We start from the raw sequence: 23,107 nt of genomic DNA on the forward strand, positions 1-23,107 counted from the left end.
TTGCATTTACAGTAGTTACCGTTGTTTACGATTCACCCTTTGAGCTATAACCACAGAGATGTGTGATCTAAAACGAGATTATACTGCAGTTGTTATATTATATCATATATATTATGTTATACTGTATTCTACAGCGGTGGTGTGTGTGTGCGTGTCATGGTTGGCCAGTGGGCGGTGGTGGTAAGCCCTAGCCAATTATCCAGGTGGATTAGGTACTGTAGTGGTGGGCTGTCCCACATGGCTGTCATCAGCAGGATCTGTACGTCAGGATTGGGCGTTGAGCTGTCTCAGTGTTAGCCTTTAAGAGGCTTGGAGAGACTGGGTTAGAACCTGGGATACCTCCGTCTCCATCTCTCTCCCTGACTCAGTTTCCCTTACCCTGTGAGGAAGAGTGGAGGTAGGATGCAAATCATGCTTAATATTTCGCTTTCTAATGAGTATTTATTGTAATGCCTCATTGGTATTGGGGAGTAATTGAGAAAACCGTATGGTCAATCTGAGGATTTTATTTTATTCTCTGCAAGTTTAATCTTCAATCTGATTATATTTTTAACTAAATGATGTTGTACTGAGGAGAGGAGGGTTAGCATATTATGCGAAAAGTTGGTAAATAGTTTACAGGTCGTGCGTAGCTTCCAAAGCTGAGGAAGAAAGGATTTTCTCCAGTCTCAAAATAACAGATAACAGCAACGTGCTTTAATTGCATACTTGAAACAGTTGTTAGCTTTTCTTTCCAAGTACTTGCTCACCAGGGTTTAGTTGATCATTCAACAAAGCATCACATGTTTATGGCTCTGAAGAATGTTGGCAGGCCAAACTGTTTCTGCAGGTATCCTGAATGTTCTAAAGCAGGTGGATTGTATGGAATAGAATGTTTTCAAAAATGTAAACCAAAAATGCTCTGTACAAACCAAGCAACAAGGAGTATGTTTAATAAGGTATTTTTTATGTTTGAAATAATGATTTGGTCATAGAAATATCCAAGTGTTATCTGACTAAAGGCTTTCAGTTCTTTTTCGTTGCTGTTGGAATAGGTTTAATGAGATGGAGTCTGAGCTGTATAATTTGATTTAAGCAGTAATACATGAGAGGTCATGTGTTATGACAATTGTATCACGGCTGTTGCAGCCAAGGCGAAGCCGTAGACCACCACAGCCATGATAAAAATGTCATAACACATGGCTTCTCATATTATTGCTTTTATACAACAGGTTACCAGCATTAAAAAGCAAGAGTCTTTCCCCAACCATACAGTTTCTACAAAAGGTGATGCTACATTCACTAACATTGGTTGTCAAGTGCAATTGTAGGCACTTTCTGGTCATTAGTTCTATTCGTATTGGCTGCCATGTAAAGCAAAACGACCCAAGCGCTGGTTGATAGTTCCAGAAATGTGCAGGTTGCTATGGCAAGCAAAAATGGTTGCTATGGAGGCTCTTCCCCCTTGCTAGATAGCCAACTACACAGCTACCACACAATCACTGAAGCTGGAGAGACAGCAAACTAGCTGCATTTTGTTTCGTTTTACCAGTTTTTCTATAGAAAATTATTTCTATCCATAAAAATTATGCTGATACATGATTTTGACTGGCTGAGAAAAGCTGCCCGTCTGTCTTGCCCCGACTTCCAACACATTCATTATTATGGGACGCAGTGGAGATTGAATTTCAATATTGCAACCATGTTACAAATGTTGGACATAATGTATAATGCTTTATACAGTGGACAAGTTTATAAATTGCATGGCTTGGCAGATGAGACAGTGGATCTGTAAAGGTAGTAGTGTGTTGCTAGGTAATGACATGAACAATGGTACTTCTTATGAATGTACTGGCCATGTGTATATTGTCTCATGAAATGGGTTGTTTGGATTCTGGATGCTAATGGGTTGATACAGTATATGGGAGTTGTGGGACAATGCTCCTGCAAAATACCATGATGTGTTAATGTCATCATTCCACTGTCCTGCAGCCCAAGTATAAAATTCATAAAATATTTTGTTTGGATTGTATTAATTTTTCCTGTCTGCCCATAACCGGTGCAACAATGTATAATTTTACAAATGCGATCTCTCCTGTTCCAGGGAATAAATGTGAAACTAACAATTGGCCATGGAAACCATAAACACTCAACCAGCGCACGCTTATTGGATATTTATTAGCTAAATCATTTACTGAAGTTCTTGTCTCTCATCATCATTGAATCTCTGCTAGCTAGTTACATGCCAATGATTTGTTTAGCACAGCAATGTTGAATGATTAAAATTAACGACTGGGTCAAAACATGACAAAATAACTAAACATCCAGCCCGCTTGGGTAGCTACTTCAGAATGCAGAAGTTATGGTGCGGGCCTGGAGGCAAGGGGAATAATGGCTATGAATGGTCATCGGTGTGAGAGCTCACTCAATAGTTATTGGCTGCACCATGGAGAACAGAAAGTGCTGGATAGCCATTTTAGCACGATTTGAGTGGGGCGTCCCATTTTCAGCCAAAGAAGAGGCAAGCACTGGCTGTCACCAACCAGCGCCAGGACCATGGACAGTTCTTCCACTCGTGTGCCATCAACGACACTATTAACATTACCAACTAACTTAGTTAGCTCAGACTTGCCAACCCTAATAGTTGTTGCTTATGTAGGCCTTTATTAAATCTTTATTTACTGAAGTTATTTTCTCTCATCATCATTGAATCTCTGCTAGCTATCAAAATTCCAATGATTTGATTATCTTAGCAATGTCTATAGAATAGCATTATTAGAATGAATGACTGGGTCAAAGCAGCCCCTAGTCGTGAGTTATTTAAGTAATAAGGCACGAGGGGGTGTGGTATATGGCCAATATACCAAGGCTAAGTGCTGTTCTTGCGGAGTGCCTGGATACAGTCCTTAGCCATGGTATATTGGCCATATACCACAAACCGAGGTGCCTTATTGCTATTATAAACGGGTTCTACTTCATACCTTTCAGACCACCAGTACGGTTGAAAGTAGGGATTATATTCCTCAAATCCCTTTTGGCCCGACAGTCTAGGGGGGGATGGTAACGAGACTCATGCAAATTATAATAGTGAAAAGGTAAAAGTGAGAACGAAATAACCACAGACAACTAAATTACCGTCAAACACATGGTTTATTAGAAAACACATGGTAATGGGGGGCTGGACCCAAGGAAAGAAACAATAAGCATCCAAAACACTCCTAAACTAGCCCATTTCAACAACAGCTAACTAACTACACAGTGGGTGGTCCGCCCAGTTCTAACTAGTGTTTTTAACAAAGTTTCCCCACGGGTAGTGTATCCCCATAGGCGACTTGTCTTGGTTCCCCCTTTTCCCACCAGCAAGCAAACAAACACCATAACCAAAAACAATACTCACAGGTGAGGACAAAGTGATATGGAGGTGCTCAAACAAAAAATAGCTCAATACATAAAGAGCGATAGAGAGACATAGTAGGAGAGGGTGAAACAGAGCGATCTACAGACATATGGCATTTACAGAGAGATTGAGCTCTCGAGCAAACAACTGCCAGGGTTTTTAAACCAAGGGAAAGGAACTGTGATTGGGTAGGAAAGAGGAGGAGGTGTGTCTTCTGATTGATGATTGTTTGGTGACTGATTGGGGAGTGATGATTTTCACCTGTGAGGGGAGAAGGAGAGAAAAGAACACAGGATATATACACACACACCCACAGGATACCTGTATCCGCGCAGGTCAAGTATTAGTAACAACAAAGTCACGCCGGTGACGTGACAGCATGGGAGGACATCAGACCACACTCTGTTTCTTATTTCTTCTCGCAATGTTAGCTTAGCCGTATCGCACAAGTTGACTGCTCTGCTGCTCCCTTTTTATTGATTGCATCTTCCCAGTTCTCAGGAGGGTAAGCTAAACTCTGTGTGAGTTGTGTGTACTGTCAGTCTGTCACCAACAGCCTGTGACCTCTGGGTCAGAGCACAAAACTTGCCCTCCAAGTCTGTGTGACAGCTCCCTTTTATTGAAGGATATCTGGCTTCCTTGTCTCGTGCTGACCACAGTACTCCGGTGCTAACCATGTCAAGATATCCTCCACTGCTGTGCTTGTTATCGAGGCCACCGGGCACTAGTCATCCTTCGACTATTTAAAACTCTGATGGGTATTTTCCCTAAACTTCCCTTTGTGTGTTATTCGGATAAATAAGCCTACATTTAAACATGTTACCTCTCCTGCTCCATTAAGTCCATTAAGTCTCAAAGCTAAAGATGGGACAGAGGAGTCATTCCAGGGCTCTGATCACACAGAGTCAGAAGGAAGCTCTGCCTCACTATGCACGGCCCTGCATGCGGCCTTAGCTAGGCTAGAGCTTGATCACCCTCAAGCCACAGCCCCTGCCGCTAACCTGTTCATTAAGAAAAGCACCGGCAGCTACACCGTTCAGTGTGCCACCTTCACCGGCTTTTCTTACGGAGCTTCAGAGATGTTGGGTGACCCGCGAGCACTTGCCCACCACGGTAAGGACAGTAGGACGCTATCTGCCATATGTGACGCAAAACAACATGGGCTGGACCATATGCCTGAGGTGGATGTATGCATAGGAGAGCTGATGCTCTCCGCAGATGAAGCCTTGAAAGATGAAGTCCGCTGCCCAAGACCTCAGTGCAGGGCCAAAGAGGAGCTACTGTCACGTGCCTACAACACAGCGGCCCGTATGGCCCAAATTGGGAAGTCCTTCTCAGTGCTCATGCTAGCACAGAACAGGACCTGGACCTCTGCAACCTGGATGACATCTCTTCAAGCGTTTGCGTTCATGACCAGAGAGCTAAGCAGACTGATGTCCACCCTTGTTGTGACTCATCGCCAGGTCTGGCTCGCCTAAGCTCCAATGTCTGATGACTCTGAGACAAACGCTGAGAAAGATCCCAGTGTTCCCCGGACTGCTTTTCGGACCTGCGGCTGAGCGGGCCATCGAACGTAGAAAACAGATGACTTAGTCTACGCCACTGTGGGACCCACAGGCCAGAAACCAGGCATCACAGTCGTGGCAGAGGGAGGCGTGATGCACGTGAACCTCGCCGTTCTCACTTGGCCCAGCCGTACACACACCCTTGGTCCTACCACCAGCCTAACACTGGTGCTCGCCAGCCCCAGACGGCGATGCAGCCACCCCCCAACCCCCAAGAGGCCAGGCCATGGTCATTGTCAGTGCCTCCCTAACCACACAAACAGGCGTGGAGGCAGAAACTGAATGGCAGGGCTCGGTCGTAGGCCGATTTTCCCAGCAGCACCTGACCTACTGGGCATCTCACTCCTCAGACCCATGGGTGGTGATGACCCTCTCACAGGGGTACAGGCTGCATTTCTGACGCCGACCCCCACCATTGTCAGGGATCAGAATGACCCCTGAAAGCGTGCACCCTCAACCAGGAGATCACATCCCTCCTTGGTAAGGGTGCAATCACAAGATTAAAAGCATCAGAACAGCAAGATGGCTTTTACTCAACCTATTTCCTGGTTCCGAAGAAAGATGGAGGCTTCTGTCCAGTTCTGGATTTAAAAGGGTTCAATGTTTTCCAAAAAGCACTACCCGGCAATGGTTCACGTCCCTGGACTTACTATCACATTCCAGTGTTACCGGAACACAGGCGTTTTCTGCGGTTCGCATTCCAGAGCCAGGGATACCAGTTTCCAGTATTACCCTTCGGTCTCTCCCTGGCTCCTCATGTCTTCACAAGATGCGTGTGCGCAGCCTTGAGCTCCCTCCACCTACAAGGGATCAAGATCCTTCCTTACCTCAACGACTGTCTCATCTGGGCCCCCTTTCGCGAGTGTGCAGCCGAGGGAACTGCGCTGACTCTGAACCAAGTTATTGGCATGGCTCTGAACTCCCACACAATGAGGGCATGTATAACACCTCAGCTCGTGGACAGCATTCTTCTTCTTCTGCAACAATTTCAATTGATTGCATTGGTGAAGGTACGAACCTTCCAACAACAGATGGGCATGCTCGCGGAGGCCTCTGCGGTGACACTGTTCGGCCAGCTGTCTTTATGTCCACTACAAGCGTAGTTCAACGACCTCCGCTTGGACCCCAAGTGTGACAGAAACACCAAAATACAGGTGATAAGGGTGTGCTACTCTACTCTACAGACGTAGAGGAAGAGAGCCTATCCTATCTACAAGTGTCCCTCTCGGATCAATTCCGGCAAAGCAGTAGGTAGTAACGACCGACGCTTTGCTAACAGGCTGGGGAGCAGTGTGGCAGCACAGGTCTGTATAGGGAGAGTGGTGACCCGCTGGAGGAAAGAGCATATCTACGTGCTAGAACTTCAGACAGTTTACCTAGCTCTGAGTCACTATTTGACGGTTCTCAAACACAAACATGTCCTGATACAATCAGACAATATTGTGGCTTGCGAAAGTATTCACACCCTTTGCATTTTTCCTATTTTGTTGCCTTATAACCTGGAATTAAAATATATATTTTTTGGGGGGGAGGATTGTATCATTTGATTTACACAACATGCCTACCACTTTGAAGATGTAAAATATTTTTTATTGCGAAACAAACTAAAAAAAAAAAAAAACTGAACTTGAGCGTGCATAACTATTCACCCCCCAAAATCAATACTTTGTAGAGCCACCTTTTGCAGCAATTACAGCTGCAAGTCTCTTGGTGTATGTCGCTATAAGCTTGGCACATCTTTCGACGGGGATTTTTGCCCATTCTTCAAGGCAAAGCTGCTCCAGCTCCTTCAAGTTGGTTGGGTTCTGCTGGTGTAAAGCAATCTTTAAGTCACACCACAGATTCTCAATTGGCTTGAGGCCATTTCAAGACATTTAAATGTTTCCCCTTAAACCCCTTAAGTGTTGCTTTAGCAATATGCTTAGTGTCATTGTCGTGCTGGAAGGTGAACCTCCGTCCTGGTCTCAAATCTCTGTAAGACTGAAACCGGTTTCCCTCAATAATTTCCCTGTATTTAGCGGCATCCATCATTCCTTCAATTTTGACCATTTTCCCAGTCCCTGCCGATGAACATCAGCAAAGCATGATGCTGCCACCACCATGCTTCCCTGTGGGGATGGTGTTCTCGGGGTGATGGGAGGTGTTGGGTTTGCACCAGACATAGCGTTTTCCTTGATGGCCAAAAAGCTACATTTTAGTCTCATCTGACCAGAGTACCATCTTCCATATGTTTAGGGAGTCTCCCACATGCCTTTTGGCGAACACCAAATGGGTTTGCTTATTTTGTTCTTTAAGCAATGGCTTTTTTCTGGCCACTCTTCCATAAAGCCCAGCTCTGTGGAGTGTATGGCGTAAAGTGGTCTTATGGACAGATACTCCCATCTCCACTGTGGAGCTTTGCAGCTTGGTGCGTGGCCCTCTCTTGGCAGGTTTGTTGTGGTGCCATATTCTTTACATTTTTTTATAATGGATTTAATGGTGCTCTGTGGGATGTTCAAAGTTTCAGATATTTTTTTATAACCCAACCCTGATCTGTACTTCTCCACAACTTTGTCCCTGACCTGTTTGGAGAGCTCCTTGGTCTTGCTTGGTGCCGCCTGCTTGGTGCTTCCCCTTGCCTAGTGGTGTTGCAGACTATGGGGCCTTTCAGAACAGGTGTATACATACTGAGATCATGTGACAGATCATGTGACTCTTAGATTGCACACAGCTAGACTTTATTTAACTGACTATGTGACTTCTGAAGGTAATTGGTTGCACCAGATCTTATTTAGGGGCTTCATAGCAAAGGGGTGAATAAATATGCACGCACCACTTTTCCGCTTTTTATTTTAGAGTTTTTTTTTTAAATTTCACTTCACCAATTTGGACTATTTTGTGTATGTCCATTACATGAAATGCAACAAAATAGGAAAAACGCCAAGGGGGATGAATGCTTTTGCAAGGCATTGTACACCAACGGTGTTCCACATCAACCATCAAGGGGAATGAGGTCTGTATGGTCCCTACAGGTGGCCCAACAACTCTTGATATGGGCCCTACCACATCTGGCCTTCCTATGAGCCATTCATCTCCCAGGCCAGGTGGACGAGGTGGCCGACCTTTTGTCGCAAGTAGTGATGATATGGCAGAGGTTTGGAACAGCACATGTGGAGCTGTTCGCCATAGGTAAAACATCCTACTGCTCCCTCTGGTTCTCCAGGGCATGGATACCTTAGGCCACACATGGCCAGGGCCTTCTGTATGCTTTCCCTCTGATGGCCAGCGAGACCCTGTTTTCCAACCCTCCTCAGTCTTCTGGTGGGAGTGCCATGGCAGCTACCTCACAGACAGGACCTGCTTTCACAGTTGGAATGCAGGATATGGCATCCCAGCAAAGAGAAACTTCAGCTATGGGTGTGGCCTCTGAAGAGCCAGACCCTCTACTGATTGGCTGCGATCCTGCTATTATCGGATGAAACCTCCTTTCAAGCATACGGAGGAGCCGGGCATGAAATGGTTCTCTCTGAAAATGGCCTTTCTCTTAGCTATTTCAACAACAAAATGTGTGTGTGAGCTCTCTATGAGCCCGGTCTGCCTACGATGGAAGGCAGATGACCTAGGTGTGACCTTATGGCCCAATCCAGCCTTTTTGCATAAGGGGTTTATCACCCCTTCACATCAATCAAGCCATTGAACTGGTGGCCTACTGCCCCTCTCCTTTCCAGAATGCGGAGGAGGAGCGATCAAATCTCTTGTGTCCAGTCCGTTCCATAATACACTATATACAAGCCTCGGAACACTACAGAAAGTCAGAGCAGCTGTTTCTGTGCTTTGGTGGGAAGTCAATAGGCCTTGCATTATCCAAGCAGAGGCTTTCACAGTGGGTTGTGGATGTCATCGCTCAGGCCTACAAGGTAGGGCTCCCTGTCCCAGAAGCTGTGATATATCGCTCTACCAGAAGTGTCCTGGGCTGCGATCAGAAGTGTCCTGGGAGGCGTCCCCCTGAATGAGATGTGCGCTACTGCTATCTGGTCGTCGCCCTGCACGTTCTCAAGATTTTACAAGGTCAACGTCACATCCTTCCACACCATGGGCTCTGCCATTCTTCCAGTGGCACTGGTGCATTAGTAGTGCTGTTCCTTGTGCCTTTGTTGGTATGATTCATCTGTACTTTCAACCGTACTGAGGGTCTGAAAGGTATGAAGTAGAATGGACATTTAGAATGTAACTATGGTTCTACGAATACCTGGAAGACCGTCAGTACTTTCCTGTCACTCTGAATCTTTTGGTCAAGAAGATCCTCTGAGACAGTGCGTGGTTTGACGTACAGTTTTATATGAACTGGGGGGCAGGTCCTCCCATGCTGTCACGTCACATCCGTGACTTTGTTGTTTATTATTACTTGACCTGTGCGGAATGCGAGGGATATAATCCATCATTTCAACTGTACTGACGGTCTTCCAGGTATTCGTGGAACCATAGTTACATTCGTAACTTCCGCTACCAACGTAATTAGAACAGTAAAAATAAATGTTTTGTCATAATCGTGGTATACGGTCTGATATAGCCAATCAGCATTCCGGGCTTGAACCACCCAGTTTATAATGCACTTTAATCCCAGGTGGATCTAATCCTGGATGCTTATCGCATTCTAGCTGGTGTATATTCCACAAGTTACCACCGGCAAAAGCTATGACGTTGAAATGCCTATTTACTCTGTTCCATCTCACTGCTCAATCCACTGTCTCCTCAGCCCAGACAGGCAATTTATAAACTTGATCTCCACTATAAAAAGCATCTTGACATTATCTCCCATTTATTTTTGATTGTCAAAAGCAGAGATTTGTATAAACCTAGCTGTCTATTTCAATATTGAAATTCCATCTCCAGATGTCCCATAATATTGAACGTTTCAGGAGTCGGGACGAGACAGACAGGCAGGCAACGTTTCTCAGCCAGTCGAAATAATGAATCAGCTGGGGTCATTTTTATGGATATATATATATATACAACGAAATGTCAATAGAAAACGAAATGCAGCTAGTTTGCTGTCTTTCCAGATTCAATTTGAAGTGATTGTGTTAGATATGCTGTTGGCTAGCTCCTCTGAACAATAGTGTCCTGATGACAGAGTACATTTTCTGTGCCAGGCGAAATCGTTCATCATTAGCTCGTTGTTATGGATCTATCCAAATAAATGTCACTAGAAAACTGATTAATGATCAAATGCAAATGCAGCTACCTTGCTGTTATTCTGGCTGCACTGTTTGACGTTACTGTAAGTTAGTTGGCTAGCTGGCAAGCAAGGGATAAGAACGTTGCCAGCCAGTATGGCAATGGAACATTTAGAACGAACGACTCGGTCGCGTCCATAGATATAGAACAAAAATACTAAATGACTGGGTCGCAAATCTGGCAACCAGACTGATAGATGAACGGGTTGCAACCCTAGATTTGTATCAGGACTATATCTTGGAAGGATGAAAAAGTATGAATAAATTAATCAAAATAAAGTTTTTAATGAAAATATGTCAATCATTATTTCAATATGTCGGTAACCCATTGTATAAAAGTGTTAATACCCTCTAAGCCGGTGTTTGGGGTTAATATTTGCATGGTTTTCCGGGCCTGAGACGACCCGTGCCAATATATCCTTAGAACACTAGCTTTTTGGGCATTGTCACTTAAGCATATCATGGGCAGGATAGGACGTAACAATGGGAATTCCAAACCACCCGGTGAATAATAGCTAGTAAGCTCATAGTTCGCGTTGGTATTAGATAGAATGTCGCGGCCCCGCCCACCTGTGAGGAAAACAACCTGTGGTTATCTAGGTTACCCCATTGGCTCACAGCAAAAACTTCATCTTTTTCAAACAAAATGTTCTTGCTGTGTGCTTGTTTTAGTAAATTACAAAACTACATTTAAGAAAAGTACAACATGTCTAAAGATTGCATTTCAACATTGTCTGCTCCAGAGCGTTTTCACTACATAGAATTTTTTTCATAACAGCACTAGCAGCCACGTGAGTGAGTGCAAGCTACCTACCGACCGGAACATTAAGCTAGCCAAGACCAGCCACACAAATTAACAGACTATACAGCTACAAGTAGTGAGTGCTGTTACAAACAAACTATACCTAACAGGTTAAATGGTAATTGCAGTGACATCTGTTGCACAGACAGCTTCTCCCACTCTCATTTAGGCCAGAATTGATGGGAAAAGTTGCTAAATCCTATTAAAACCATTGGTGGTAAAACCAAGGCAGCCTGAAAAGTAGGCGGATGTCGTTTTTTTTTTTTTAAACAAAACTTGACAGGCCTGAAAACTCGCTAAATACAGAAACAAAGTTGCTAAATTGGCAACACTGTGCTTAATGTCAATCACTCCTATGCCTAGGGTATAAGGGCAGTGTGTTTCTGTTTCATATTTTAGTGTTTTGCATTGTTTAACAGTGTAATGTAAGCATAGGTCTGTTGATGCAGAAACCTATTGTGGCTGTGGTCAGCTGTCTGAACCATGGACACACACACAGCCCTTCACAGAGTTAGGCATACATTTCAGTACTTCTCTCTGCCTTACCATCCATTTTAAGTTGTTTACTCGGTGTGGGGAATGAGAAGTGGAGGCGAGGTAAGGTGGGGTAAGAGATCTTTGACATTGCGCACCAGCAGTTATTGACAAATAGACACAGACCCGCCCCTCGTCTTACCAGACTTCACCACCCAGCTCTATATTATCTGTGTCGTTATTCAAGGACATCTCAGTGAAACTTAAGATATTACCGTTATTTTTTTCTTCCCTTTGTAATCTGTGATAGCAAGCTCTGCCAGATCCGACAAGCATCAGAGCCGGTGTAGTAGGATTAGTCCTGTATTCGATCTTAGTCCTGCTTTGCCTGTTTGATGATACGTCGGAGGGCATCGCGGAATTTCTTATCAGTGTCTCGATTAGCGTGGCGCTCCTTGAAAGCAGAAGCTCTAGCCTTTAGTTCAGTGAGGATTTTTCCTGTGATCCATTGCTTCTGGTTGGGATATGTACGTAAGGTCACTATTGGGACAAAGTCATTGTTGTGCTTATTAATGAAGCCGGTGACTGATGTGGTAAACTCCTCAATTCCATTGGAATAACATAGAGACACACACCTCCTCCCTTGAGCTTACCTGACATTGCCTTTCTGTCCTGCCGATGAATAGATAAAATAGCTTGATGTATATTATCCATGCCCTTGTTCCACTACTGTCCCGTTGATAGGATAGTCCTGAACGATTCTCGTCCAGTTTGTTGTCCAGTGATTATGCATTCGCCAATAGAATGTAGGGTAGAGGCGGTTTATGTACTCACCGATGTAGTTTCGTCAGGGTGCCCGTAAGTTGGCCTCTCTTATGCAATTGTTTCATTTTCTGTGTTTCTGGGATTAGGGCCTTTCCAGGGTGAGCAGTATGTCCTGCTCCTCCGACTCGTTGAAGTAGAATTCTTCATCCAAATCGAGGTTAGTGATCACTGTTTTGATGTCCAGAAGCTCTTTTCGGTCATAGTGGAAACATTATGTACCAAAGAAATTAATATCAGCGCAGAAAAAACACTAAAAATAGCAGAATTGGTCAGTAGCCTGTACAACGAATGCTATCCAATGCAGCGCCATTACTCATATGTTGAAGACTTTTGGCAAATTCAATCAGTTTTCTATGATGATTCAATGGCAACACATACAAAAATGTGTTGATATGACGTGGAAAAAAAGCGTTGATTCAACCAATTTTAGCCCACTGGGCTGTGTTTTTTGGGGGAAACCTGTGGGTCTGGACAGATAAGAGAAAGCAGTGATAGTTGTGCTAAAGCTACCATGTAGAGCTTATTCCGTTAGTGTTTTGTTCTGGTCCTATGGACCGCTCCAATGCCCTGGGCACCATCACACGAGGATAATAGAGACCTGGCTAAACCATGAGAACTGGCTAAACCCAACCAGAGACAGATGTCCCCTGTCAGCAGGCACTAGACAAAGGAATTGGCTTAAATTAATGTGCTATATTAGAATTATGATTTTTTTTATCCCAACATTTTTATATTTTCAAAATATGTCCTGTTCTCTCTTCTCTTTAGGATGAAGTTTCCCAGAGGCTCCAGAATGGCACATCCTGTCCATTCCCCGGTATAGTGGCCCTCCTGCAGAGCTGTGCTTTCCACATGCAGAGACTTTGACAGCTCCATGGCATAGGCACATACTGGGTACAGACAGTAGCCTACAGGAGAACAGCATCCTTATCTTTTAGCAGTCTCTCCCTCCCCCAAAATACTACCCTGTCTCCCAGGCCCCTCTCTCCCTCTCAGAGAGCCTCTCCCTGGAGCCATGCCCATCCTACTTAATGCCGACACCTCCTTCAGCTCCAAGCAGGAGCTCCTGGACCTCCAGAATGGCACCATGGACCCATCCCTGGATACACCCAGCCCCTTGAACTCTCACGAGGATAGCCCAGTGGGCTCAGGCCCCGGCAGCCCTGCTGGAGAAGGCCCTGCTTGCCACCTCATCCTCACCAGGGCTTCTGCCCCTCTGCCTGGACAGCTTTACGGGGTTGAGGTGCCCGCAGAGACCCCCCTAGGCCTCAAATTAATCTCCACGGACTCAGAAGGGCTGTGTGGCTGGGGGGCCCTGACGCCCCGATCCATCCAGACCTTCAACACCCCTCGCTGGGTGCTCTTCTTCCTCTGTGTGGCTTCCTTCCTCCAGGGCATGATCATCAACGGCTTCATCAACACTGTGGTGACCTCCATAGAGAGGCGCTTTGACCTGCGTAGCTACCAGGCCGGGCTCATCGCCAGCTCCTACGACATCGCTGCCTGTGTGTGCCTGGCCTTCGTCAGTTACTTTGGTGGGACGGGGCACAAGCCTCGTTGGCTGGGCTGGGGGGTGCTAGTCATGGCGCTAGGTTCTCTGGTGTTCGCCCTGCCTCACTTCACCACTCCCCCATACCATGTCAGCATTCCTGAGCGGACAGGGGTGTGCACAGGGAACCGTACCAGCCCTTGCCATGATAGCGAGGGTGGGGGCCTGTCCAGCTACCGCTTTGTCTTCATGCTGGGCCAGTTCCTGCACGGGGTGGGAGCCACTCCCCTGTACACTCTGGGGGTCACCTACCTGGATGAGAATGTCAAGTCCAGCTATGCTCCAGTGTACATTGGTGAGTCACTAAGCACTGACTGTAGGACCATTGTTCTATCTAATCTTTTTTGGAACGTGTATTTTCTCAAGTGTACTTTTCAGATTTTATCTGGTGCACATATTTGTCATCCATCAGAGAATAGCTTTAATTGTGTTTAATAATGTTACAATATTTGATTTTAACGTAACTAAAAACACTAAATGTACTATCAAAGGAACTGTGAACTGTAGATGACTTACTTGATTTGCTTATGGTCTAAACCAGGGGTACTCAACTCTTACCCTATGATGTCTGTAGCCTGCTGGTTTTCTGTTCAACCTGATAATTAATTGCACCCACCTGGTGTCACAGGTCTAAATCAGTCCCTGACTATAGGGGAACAATGAAAAAATGCAGTGGGGTTGAGTTTGAGGGGTCTAGACTTGCTTCATGCGACTCTTGAAGTGTGCTGCCAGTATCTGTGGCTGCTGTGATGACTGATATCCTGTGTGATCTATAACCCTGTGGTCACTTCTCCATTAGGTGTGTCCACAGAATGACCCACGCTGCACAGAAGCAGTAACCAGGATGCTGTGAGACTTGTCAGACAAGTTATAATGACAGAAAACTAGTCAGGATGAGAGCAGATCCTGCTTCGCTGATGTAATTGGTGAATAGATTAGACCTTCGAGAATTCACATATTAGAGAAAGACTCAGTAAAAAAGAGGTCTTAGATGTGAAAGTTAGGGTTATATCTAATGGCTCGGAAAGGCAGTATTTAACTCTAAAACAATAACAGACTGTTACATCCCTGTTGATTGAGCTCGATTGTAGTTGAAAATTGTTGAAATTGGATGTGTGCGACGTTATGTCTCCACCTGAGGTTCAGCAGACAAGCCACAGAAACCCCCGCCACATCTGACGTTCCCTATTGACCTACCATCAAGCAGGATCAATGTCACACCCAGAATGAGGCCTACAATTTTGACCTTTTCAGGTTCCCTTAGACTTCCCATCTTTCCATTCAGCAGTTTCACCAAAGACATGAATAATATGCCCTTGAATTGTGACTCTCCCCGCTCTCCTAATTTCAAAGGCAACAGAGGCAATCGAAGACAATCTCCACCTTGCGGACCCCAGCGAGGATTCAGTGAACGCGCTCTGTTTCTGCGAGCTTATCTATCACATTTAAACAACACAGATGAAAACCAAACCATCAAAGCAGGAACGTTTAGGTATTTTTACTTCATTGAAAGGAAGTAGGAAGTCCCTAACTGATGCACGCAGCTCTCCTCTGGTCTCTGTTTCCTCAGGAATCTTCTATACAGCAGCCATCGTGGGCCCAGCAGCAGGGTACCTTCTAGGAGGACACTTTCTCAACATCTACACAGAGGTTCACATGACGTGAGTACCTCAGTTGTTCTGTCTCCACCTACCATACACCTGGACTAACCTCAGGGAGTTAGCCACTTAAGGTAGCTGTACTTACCGTTTCTAGATCAGTTAGACCCATAGACTGTATAAAAATGGTTCACCTTAAAATTGGAGATGGCAGCAGAGCAAAATCTTTCTACAGATAAAGAATAGTGCCATCTAGTGGCCATTTGTAGTGTAACCTTTGCTCAAATCCCCCCCCCCCCCCCCCAAAAAAAGCTCTGAACTTAATTATTGCCCCTAGCACACTCTTTCTCCCTCTTTTGTCTCTTTCTCATCTTCTTCATTCCTCCTTCCGTGCCCCTTCCCTGTGTGTAGAACGGAGCTGACTCCAGAGAACCCTCTGTGGGTGGGGGCCTGGTGGATTGGCTTCCTTGCAGGAGGGGCAGCAGCGCTGGTCATCGCCCTGCCCATCCTGGGCTACCCACGCCAACTACCAGGTTACTTACCAATTTAGTGTTACTTCACCAGCACCACAGAGCACTAAACAATCAGATCAGCAACTACCCCAATCTTTGCCATCAACATGAATATCTCTATTTCCCCCCTTCTCTCTCTAGGCTCTCAGAAGTATGTGGCCATGCGGGTATCTGAGGCTCACCAGCTGAAAGATGGCAGTCAGGCCAGTGCATCAGATCCTCAGTTTGGGAAGTCAGTTAAGGACATGCCTAGGTAGGTGACCATATACTCTAGGACACTAGAGGGACCACCAGAAAGCCCTACACTCTTACTTCATAACTCTCACACAGATATACGACATACATACGATAGTGTAATCCCTCCATGCATAGCTACAGTGTTTATTATGTGTCCTGTACCCCACTTGAGCTCAGAAAGCCAGCTGGTTCTCCATGGCAACAGGGGATTACTGAGAGGAAACAGGGCAGTGATTACATCGTATAACATGGTAGTAAAGTATTTATTTTCACTGTGCCTATCTTTTCCAGGGTCAGGGATGGACCTTTAATTAAGAAGATAAGGTCTTACTAAAGAGAACTCTCTTGCGCTCTCTCTCACTCGCTCTCTCTCTTTCCAGGTCAGTGTTGCTCCTGCTGAAGAACCCTCCCTTCCTCTTCCTGTGTCTGGCGGGGGCCACGGAGGCCACCCTCATCGCTGGCATGTCCACCTTTGGCCCAAAGTTCCTGGAGTCTCAGTTCAGCTTGAGTGCATCTGAGGCAGCCACATGGTTCGGTGAGAGACTACTGAACCAGACAACTAACATTACCCCATACACAAACATGCACTTATAGCACATTGTATATTTGAAACACCACCTACCCCCTCCACTATATTAGGGCCCTTCCTCATCTACCACTCTTCTTTTAGTCACACTATTACCATTTAGCTAGTTGTGCTTCCATCCTCTTCCATCCTCATCCATCCTCGTCCCTCACATACACATGGGTATTAACCTTCCCTTTAACCCCACCAGGCTACATGGTGGTGCCCGCGGGCGGAGGTGGCACCTTCCTGGGCGGCTACATCGTGAAGAAGCTGAACTTACGTTGCCGTGGCATCATCCGTTTCTGCATGGTGTGTGCCCTCGTCAGTCTCCTGGCCATATTCATCTTCCTCATCCACTGTCCCAATGTCCCTATGGCCGGGGTGACCGCTCCCTACCGCAGCAACCTGCCACCGGGCCATCAGTACAACAAGAAGTACAATGAACAGTACTATGAGCAAGCCAACAACCTCCGCAACAGGTAAACCCAGACTAGGCGCAATGAACAGACAGACCATCGGTGTCCTTTATAATATATGACATTATTTCTGTAATGTTACATTATCATATGGTCAGGATATTTAGGTGAAAATCAGGACGAGCTCAATTGAATTGTGAAAATCTTAAGAAACAAAAAAAAGCACACAGAGTAGCCCACAGTAAACAACACAAATGACACAACATTAAAGCAGCACACATTAACACTGAGTTGATTACACATTAGTTGATGCCCTCTGGCTGTGGAATACTAATAAACAGAGAGGAAGCAGAGGGATTGTACAACCCACCGGGGGAGGAGAGGAGGGTATGCTGTTTGACAAGTATTTTACAGTCTAAAACTTTTAGTTTGTCAGCTGCATGTCTCTGCACAATGTGAAAGACAAGACATTCAGACCCTTCAATGAAATGAATATATTTAGCTAGTCAACAACTAGACCAGCTCCTTATTGTCCTATGCCAGTTCCATTCCACGAAACGATCAACAGTTAGCCATGGTACAAGTCTGTTTAGGTTACATACCGCCGAATAGTTTTGGAATGACACAGAGTTTAAGGAGTGAAGCGTTAGCTAAACAGACTGGTTTGCAGGCTAATTAACATTAATAACACAGTAGAATAAATACTACTGCATACAGAGCAACACATATTAATCATGGAGGTCATAGAAAATAACCTTTCAACTCTTTCTCTCTCCCTCTCTCAGCTCTTTGTTGGGGGGCAACCTGACGGTGGGGTGTAATGCAGATTGCCACTGTTTACGAGAGCTCTATAACCCGGTCTGTGGAGCCGACGGTGTGATGTATTACTCTCCATGCCATGCAGGATGCAGCACAATCAACCACACAGAGATCTCAACAGGCAGACGGGTAATGAACCAAACCTTCAGCAAAGATCTCACTTTGGTTAGAACTCAAATTGTAAAAACCGATGGGCAGGGTCTGTGTAACAGGTCTGTGTTAGATGAAGATGAATGAATGAAGATACATTAAATACATTAGATACATTAGTTAATGAAGATGAATGATAGCCAGTATACATGTCACGCCCTGACCTTAGAGAGCCTTTTTTATTCTCTATTTGGTTAGGTCAGGGTGTGACTTGGGTGGGCAAATCTATGTGTTCTATTTCTTTGTTGGCCGGGTATGGTTCCCAATCAGAGGCAGCTGTCTATCGTTGTCTCTGATTGGGGATCATACTTAGGCAGCCTGTTTTCCACCTGAGTTTGTGGGATCTTGTTTTTGTACAGTTACTCTGTAGCCTGCAGAACGTTACGTTCGTTAAAATTTTTTTTGTTGTTGTTGGTGTTCATCAAAATAAAGTTAGATGTACGCTTACAACGCTGCACCTTGGTCTCTATCTCTAAACGACCGTAACAATACAGTTGAAGTCAGAAGTTTACATACACCGTAGCCAAATACATTGAAACTCTGTTTTTCACAATTCCTGACATTTAATCATAGTAAAAATTCCCTGTTTTAGGTCAGTTAGGATCACCACTTTATTTTAATAATGTGAAATGTCACAATAATAGTAGAGAGAATTATTTATTTGAGCTTTTATTTCTTTCATCACATTCCCAGTGGGTCAGAAGTTTACATACACTCAATTCGTATTTGGTAGCGTTGCCTTTAAATTGTTGAACTTGGGTCAAACATTTAAGGTAGCCTTCCACAAGCTTGCCACAATATGTTTGGTGAATTTTCAGTTCTGCCCACAGATTTTAAAATAGGATTGAGGTCAGGGCTTTGTGATGGCCAATCCAATACCTTGACTTTGTTGTCTTTAAGCCATTTTGCCACAACTTTGGAAGTATGCTTGGGGTCATTGTCCATTTGGAAGACCCATTTGCGACCAAGCTTTAACTTCCTGACTGATGTTTTGATGTTGCTTCAATATATCCACATAATTTTCACACCTCATGATGCCATCTATTTTGTGAAGTGCACCAGTCCCTCCTGCAGCAAAGCACCCCCACAACATGATGCTGCCACCCCCATGCTTCACGGTTGGGATGGTGTTCTTCGGCTTGCAAGCATCCCCTTTTTTCCTCCAAACATAACAATGGTCATTATGACCAAACATTCTATTTTTGTTTCACCAGACCAGAGGACATTTCTCCAAAGAGTACGATCTTTGTCCCCATGTGCAGTTTCAAACCGTAGTCTGGCTTTTTTATGATGGTTTTTGAGCAGTGGCTTCTTCCTTGCTGAGCTGCCTTTCAGGTTATGTCGATATAGTACTAATTTTACTGTGGATATAGATATTTTTGTACCTGTATCCTCCAGCATCTTCACAAGGTCCTTTGCTGTTGTTCTGGGATTGATTTGCACTTTTCGCACCAAAGTACGTTAATCTCTAGGAGACAGAACGCATCTCCTTCCTGAGCGGTATGATGGCTGCGTGGTCCCATGGTGTTTATACTTGCATACGATTGTTTGTACAGATGAACATGGTACCTTCAGGCGTTTGGAAATTGCTCCCAAGGATGAACCAGACTTGTGGAGGTCTACAATTGTTTTTCTGAGTCTTGGCTGATTTCTTTTGATTTTCCTATGATTTCAAGTAAAGAGGCACTGAGTTTGAAGGTAGGCCTTGAAATAGATCCACAGATACACCTCCAATTGACTCAAATGATGTCAATTAGCCTATCAGAAGCTTCTAAAGCCATGACATAATTTTATGGAATTTTCCAAGCTGTTTAAAGGCACAGTCAACTTAGTGTATGTAAACTTCTGACCCACTGGAATTGTGATACAGTGAAATAATCTGTGTCATGCACAAAGTAAATGTCCTAACCAACTTACCAAAACTATAGTTTGTTAGACATTTGTGGAGCTGTTGAAAAACGAGTCTTAATGACTCCAACCTCAGTGTCTGTAAACTTCCGACTTCAACTGTAAGTGTTGACTTTGACTGACTGTCTCCTCTGTCTGGTGTGTCCCTGTGCAGGTGTACTTGGGCTGCAGCTGTGTGGTGGGTGGGAATGTGACATCGGGGCAGGAGGGCCTGGCACTGGATGGGAAATGCACCAGCTCCTGTAGCCACATGCCAGCCTTCCTCACCTTCCTCTTCATCATCATCTCCTTCACCTTCCTGTGTAGTATACCAGCCCTCACCGCTACCCTCAGGTGGGTACGGATCAGACAGACTAAAGGGAGGGAGAACTCAGTGATATAGTCCTGTTATAAACTGCTCTCCCCCTCCAGGTGTGTTCCAGACAACCAGAGGTCCTTTGGACTGGGGATCCAATGGATTGTGGTGCGAAGTCTAGGTACTGTATGCTCTTGCTGAATTTGATTTGATTTGATTAATGGCCTTGTAGCCTGACATTCCCAACAACAAGCATTATATGATGTGATATGTTCTTCCTGAAGGTGGGATCCCAGGCCCGATAGCATTTGGCTCTGTGATCGACATCTCATGCCTGCTGTGGGAGGACCAGTGTGGAGAGCAGGGCTCCTGCCATCTCTACCAGAACTCTGCCATGAGCCGCTACACCCTTATCGCTGGCATCATCTACAAGGTAACTCAAGGCCTACAAGTTGTCTGGGCTGTTATCTACGCCTGTTGCAGGTGGAGGATTGTGTTCAAGTATTTTCTTTATACTCGTAACCATATCAAATGTTTGTTTAACTTAGAGAGAATTCTATTCTCCCTACTTTAACTGTAGTGCATGTCTCATTCCCTCCCTCCCTCCCTCTTTCTGTCAGGTTCTCGGCACACTGTTCTTCCTGCTGGCCAGTGTTCTGTACAAGCCCCCTCCAGAGTCACCCCAGAGCAGCTGTGAGAGCACCGACCATGGGCCGGGGGATAGCGGGGGTGAGACGGGGGACCTCCCCATCAAGGACCTTCCACCAGAGATCATCGCCAATGTACACACCAGGTTATGATGACTTCAGACCCCACCCACCCTGCACTACAGTGTGTATCACCCCACATCTCACCGCACGTGTATGTTGGTGTGTGTGGCGTACCACTGCTTCCCCCACCACTGCCAGCCCGTCTCATAGCCACTCCCAACACATAGACACATCACCCCAGGGCATTTCTCACCTACTGACCCCACGTTCATCCCATCGGCCTGCCCTCCACTGCCAGCCCACTGAACTTGGGGTGTGTGTGATGTGATGAAAGACTAGGGTCACAGATAGGGTCAGAGGTTAATCTGAGAAGTAGCTAAGAGATTTCTCCTGATGGCCTTTGGGATTTAAACCAGTCCAAAATCGCAATTTTAAATGAAGATTTTTTTGTTTCCCAGTCGGATCTAAAGGATGGGACATAGGGGCTGTTTGTATAGCTTATGTCATGTCATGAGTATGAAGCATTCCTTATGAGTGTTGAAAGAGGCATTTACACCCGTAAAACAACCCTGTTGTCTTGCCCTATCACAGATACATCTTTTTTTTAATCTACACTGAAACAGAATTGAAATACAAAGAGAAACAGAATTTTCATATCATATAAAAACTATAGACCAATAGTATTTAAAGGCACTTACTGTTATTATAACTATACCTATTGAAAAAAAAATAACACACATATATTTTAACAAATGGAAGAGCACACACCTATTTATGACAGCCTTTAGCACATGTATGACATTGAATGACCTGTAGCAGGCTGCCATTTAACAGAAGTGAAGACAAAACCCAAGAGGCCATGAAGATGATGATGCTATGTCATCCTGTCCACTATCCACCAACTATTTTGTATGAAGGGGTAATACCAAGACCCTTTTTCACAACCAGACACATTGCTGCACTTTAAAACTAATCAGCTCTGATGAATTTAGACAATGGTATTATATGAGAGTTATTCTGGCAGTGTATGCTGGTTGAAAAAATTGTAGGAACAATGCACTAATGGAATGAGTTGCCATAAAAACAAGAACAACAGGCCTCTTATCCAAACCTACAAGTGTGCCAAAGTAGCATTGCCCCAATCTCTCTTCTGTTTTGTGATATAGATCATTTATTTATGATGGAAATTAAAAGCACAGATTGCTCATATAGTCTTTCAATTTGTTGTTTTCCGCATGATTTGATATTGTCCAGACATATTTGTATAAAGATGCTGTAGTTAATGATTTACACTGAAAAATGGACCCACAGAAGTTTACCATGACAAACAATCTCCCCTAAAACTACCCTGTTCAATAAAGTGTTAAAATATAGTCTTTGTTGTTTAATGTAACAGTAATGACACTTTACAACTTGTTGGTAATTTCCATTTCTCATGTTTTTGTTTTAAATGTATTCATTTGTAATGGACCCAAATGCCTCCAGATCAGCTCTCCACCATTCTCCAATTGGGGAGAGCGGGGCTTGACCGCCATTACAGAGTATGTGTAATCACAAACATTCCTAGTCTTATTGTTATGCCTCCTCACTCCCTAGCACTTCGTAAAATTAGACTTTTGGATTTTGTTTTGGTACTTTTGTAAATGAAATGGAAACGTAAGAATTTGATTAAAATGTTTCTTAAGATGTCCTGTTTTTTTTTAAACAACAGGTGAACAATGGAATCATTTGTTTTGTTTAGATGTTTTATCAGTATTTGAAAGTATTGGATGTGTCTGCTCACTTCAAACTCTCTCGCATGTACCACATACAGTACCAGTAAAACGTTTGGACACAGCCACTCTTTACATGGTTTGTATTTATTTTTTACTATTTTCTACTTTGTAGAATAATAGTGAAGACATCAAAACTATGAAATAACACATACGGAATCATGTAGTAACCAAAAAGTGTTATATTTGATCTTTTTCAAAGTAGCCACCCTTTGCCTTGATGACAACTTTGCACGCTCTTGGCATTCTCTCAACCAGCTTCATGAGGTAGTCACCTGGAATGCATTTCAATTAACAGGTGTGCCTTGTTAAATT

At 44.5% G+C, this 23,107-nt stretch overlaps 1 protein-coding gene across 6 annotated transcripts in view; it reads left to right on the top strand.

Moving 5' to 3' along the window:
* LOC110532248 (solute carrier organic anion transporter family, member 4A1) overlaps positions 1–22,854 on the top strand; it is a 36,852-nt gene extending 13,998 nt beyond the window's left edge. Inside the window, exons 1-13 of one of the 6 annotated variants that reach the window (XM_036988188.1) lie at positions 332–397; positions 12,345–12,415; positions 13,027–14,102; positions 15,378–15,468; positions 15,817–15,938; positions 16,059–16,170; positions 16,535–16,689; positions 16,931–17,201; positions 17,924–18,086; positions 20,170–20,348; positions 20,427–20,491; positions 20,595–20,743; positions 20,931–22,854. In XM_036988188.1, coding sequence (XP_036844083.1) covers positions 13,274–14,102; positions 15,378–15,468; positions 15,817–15,938; positions 16,059–16,170; positions 16,535–16,689; positions 16,931–17,201; positions 17,924–18,086; positions 20,170–20,348; positions 20,427–20,491; positions 20,595–20,743; positions 20,931–21,110 — 2,316 coding nt within the window. In that variant the 5' untranslated portion in view covers positions 332–397; positions 12,345–12,415; positions 13,027–13,273 and the 3' untranslated portion in view covers positions 21,111–22,854. Of the gene's footprint in view, positions 1–331; positions 398–3,650; positions 3,882–12,344; positions 12,416–13,026; positions 14,103–15,377; positions 15,469–15,816; positions 15,939–16,058; positions 16,171–16,534; positions 16,690–16,930; positions 17,202–17,923; positions 18,087–20,169; positions 20,349–20,426; positions 20,492–20,594; positions 20,744–20,930 lie in introns of those variants that run through there. The other 5 variants (XM_036988187.1, XM_036988190.1, XM_036988192.1 and 2 more) reach the window with 5 other exon arrangements.
* Positions 22,855–23,107: the final 253 nt, after the last annotated feature.

The sequence above is a fragment of the Oncorhynchus mykiss genome, chromosome 9 (genome assembly GCF_013265735.2).
Source record: "Oncorhynchus mykiss isolate Arlee chromosome 9, USDA_OmykA_1.1, whole genome shotgun sequence".
In the NCBI taxonomy this organism is placed as follows: Eukaryota; Metazoa; Chordata; class Actinopteri; order Salmoniformes; family Salmonidae; genus Oncorhynchus; species Oncorhynchus mykiss.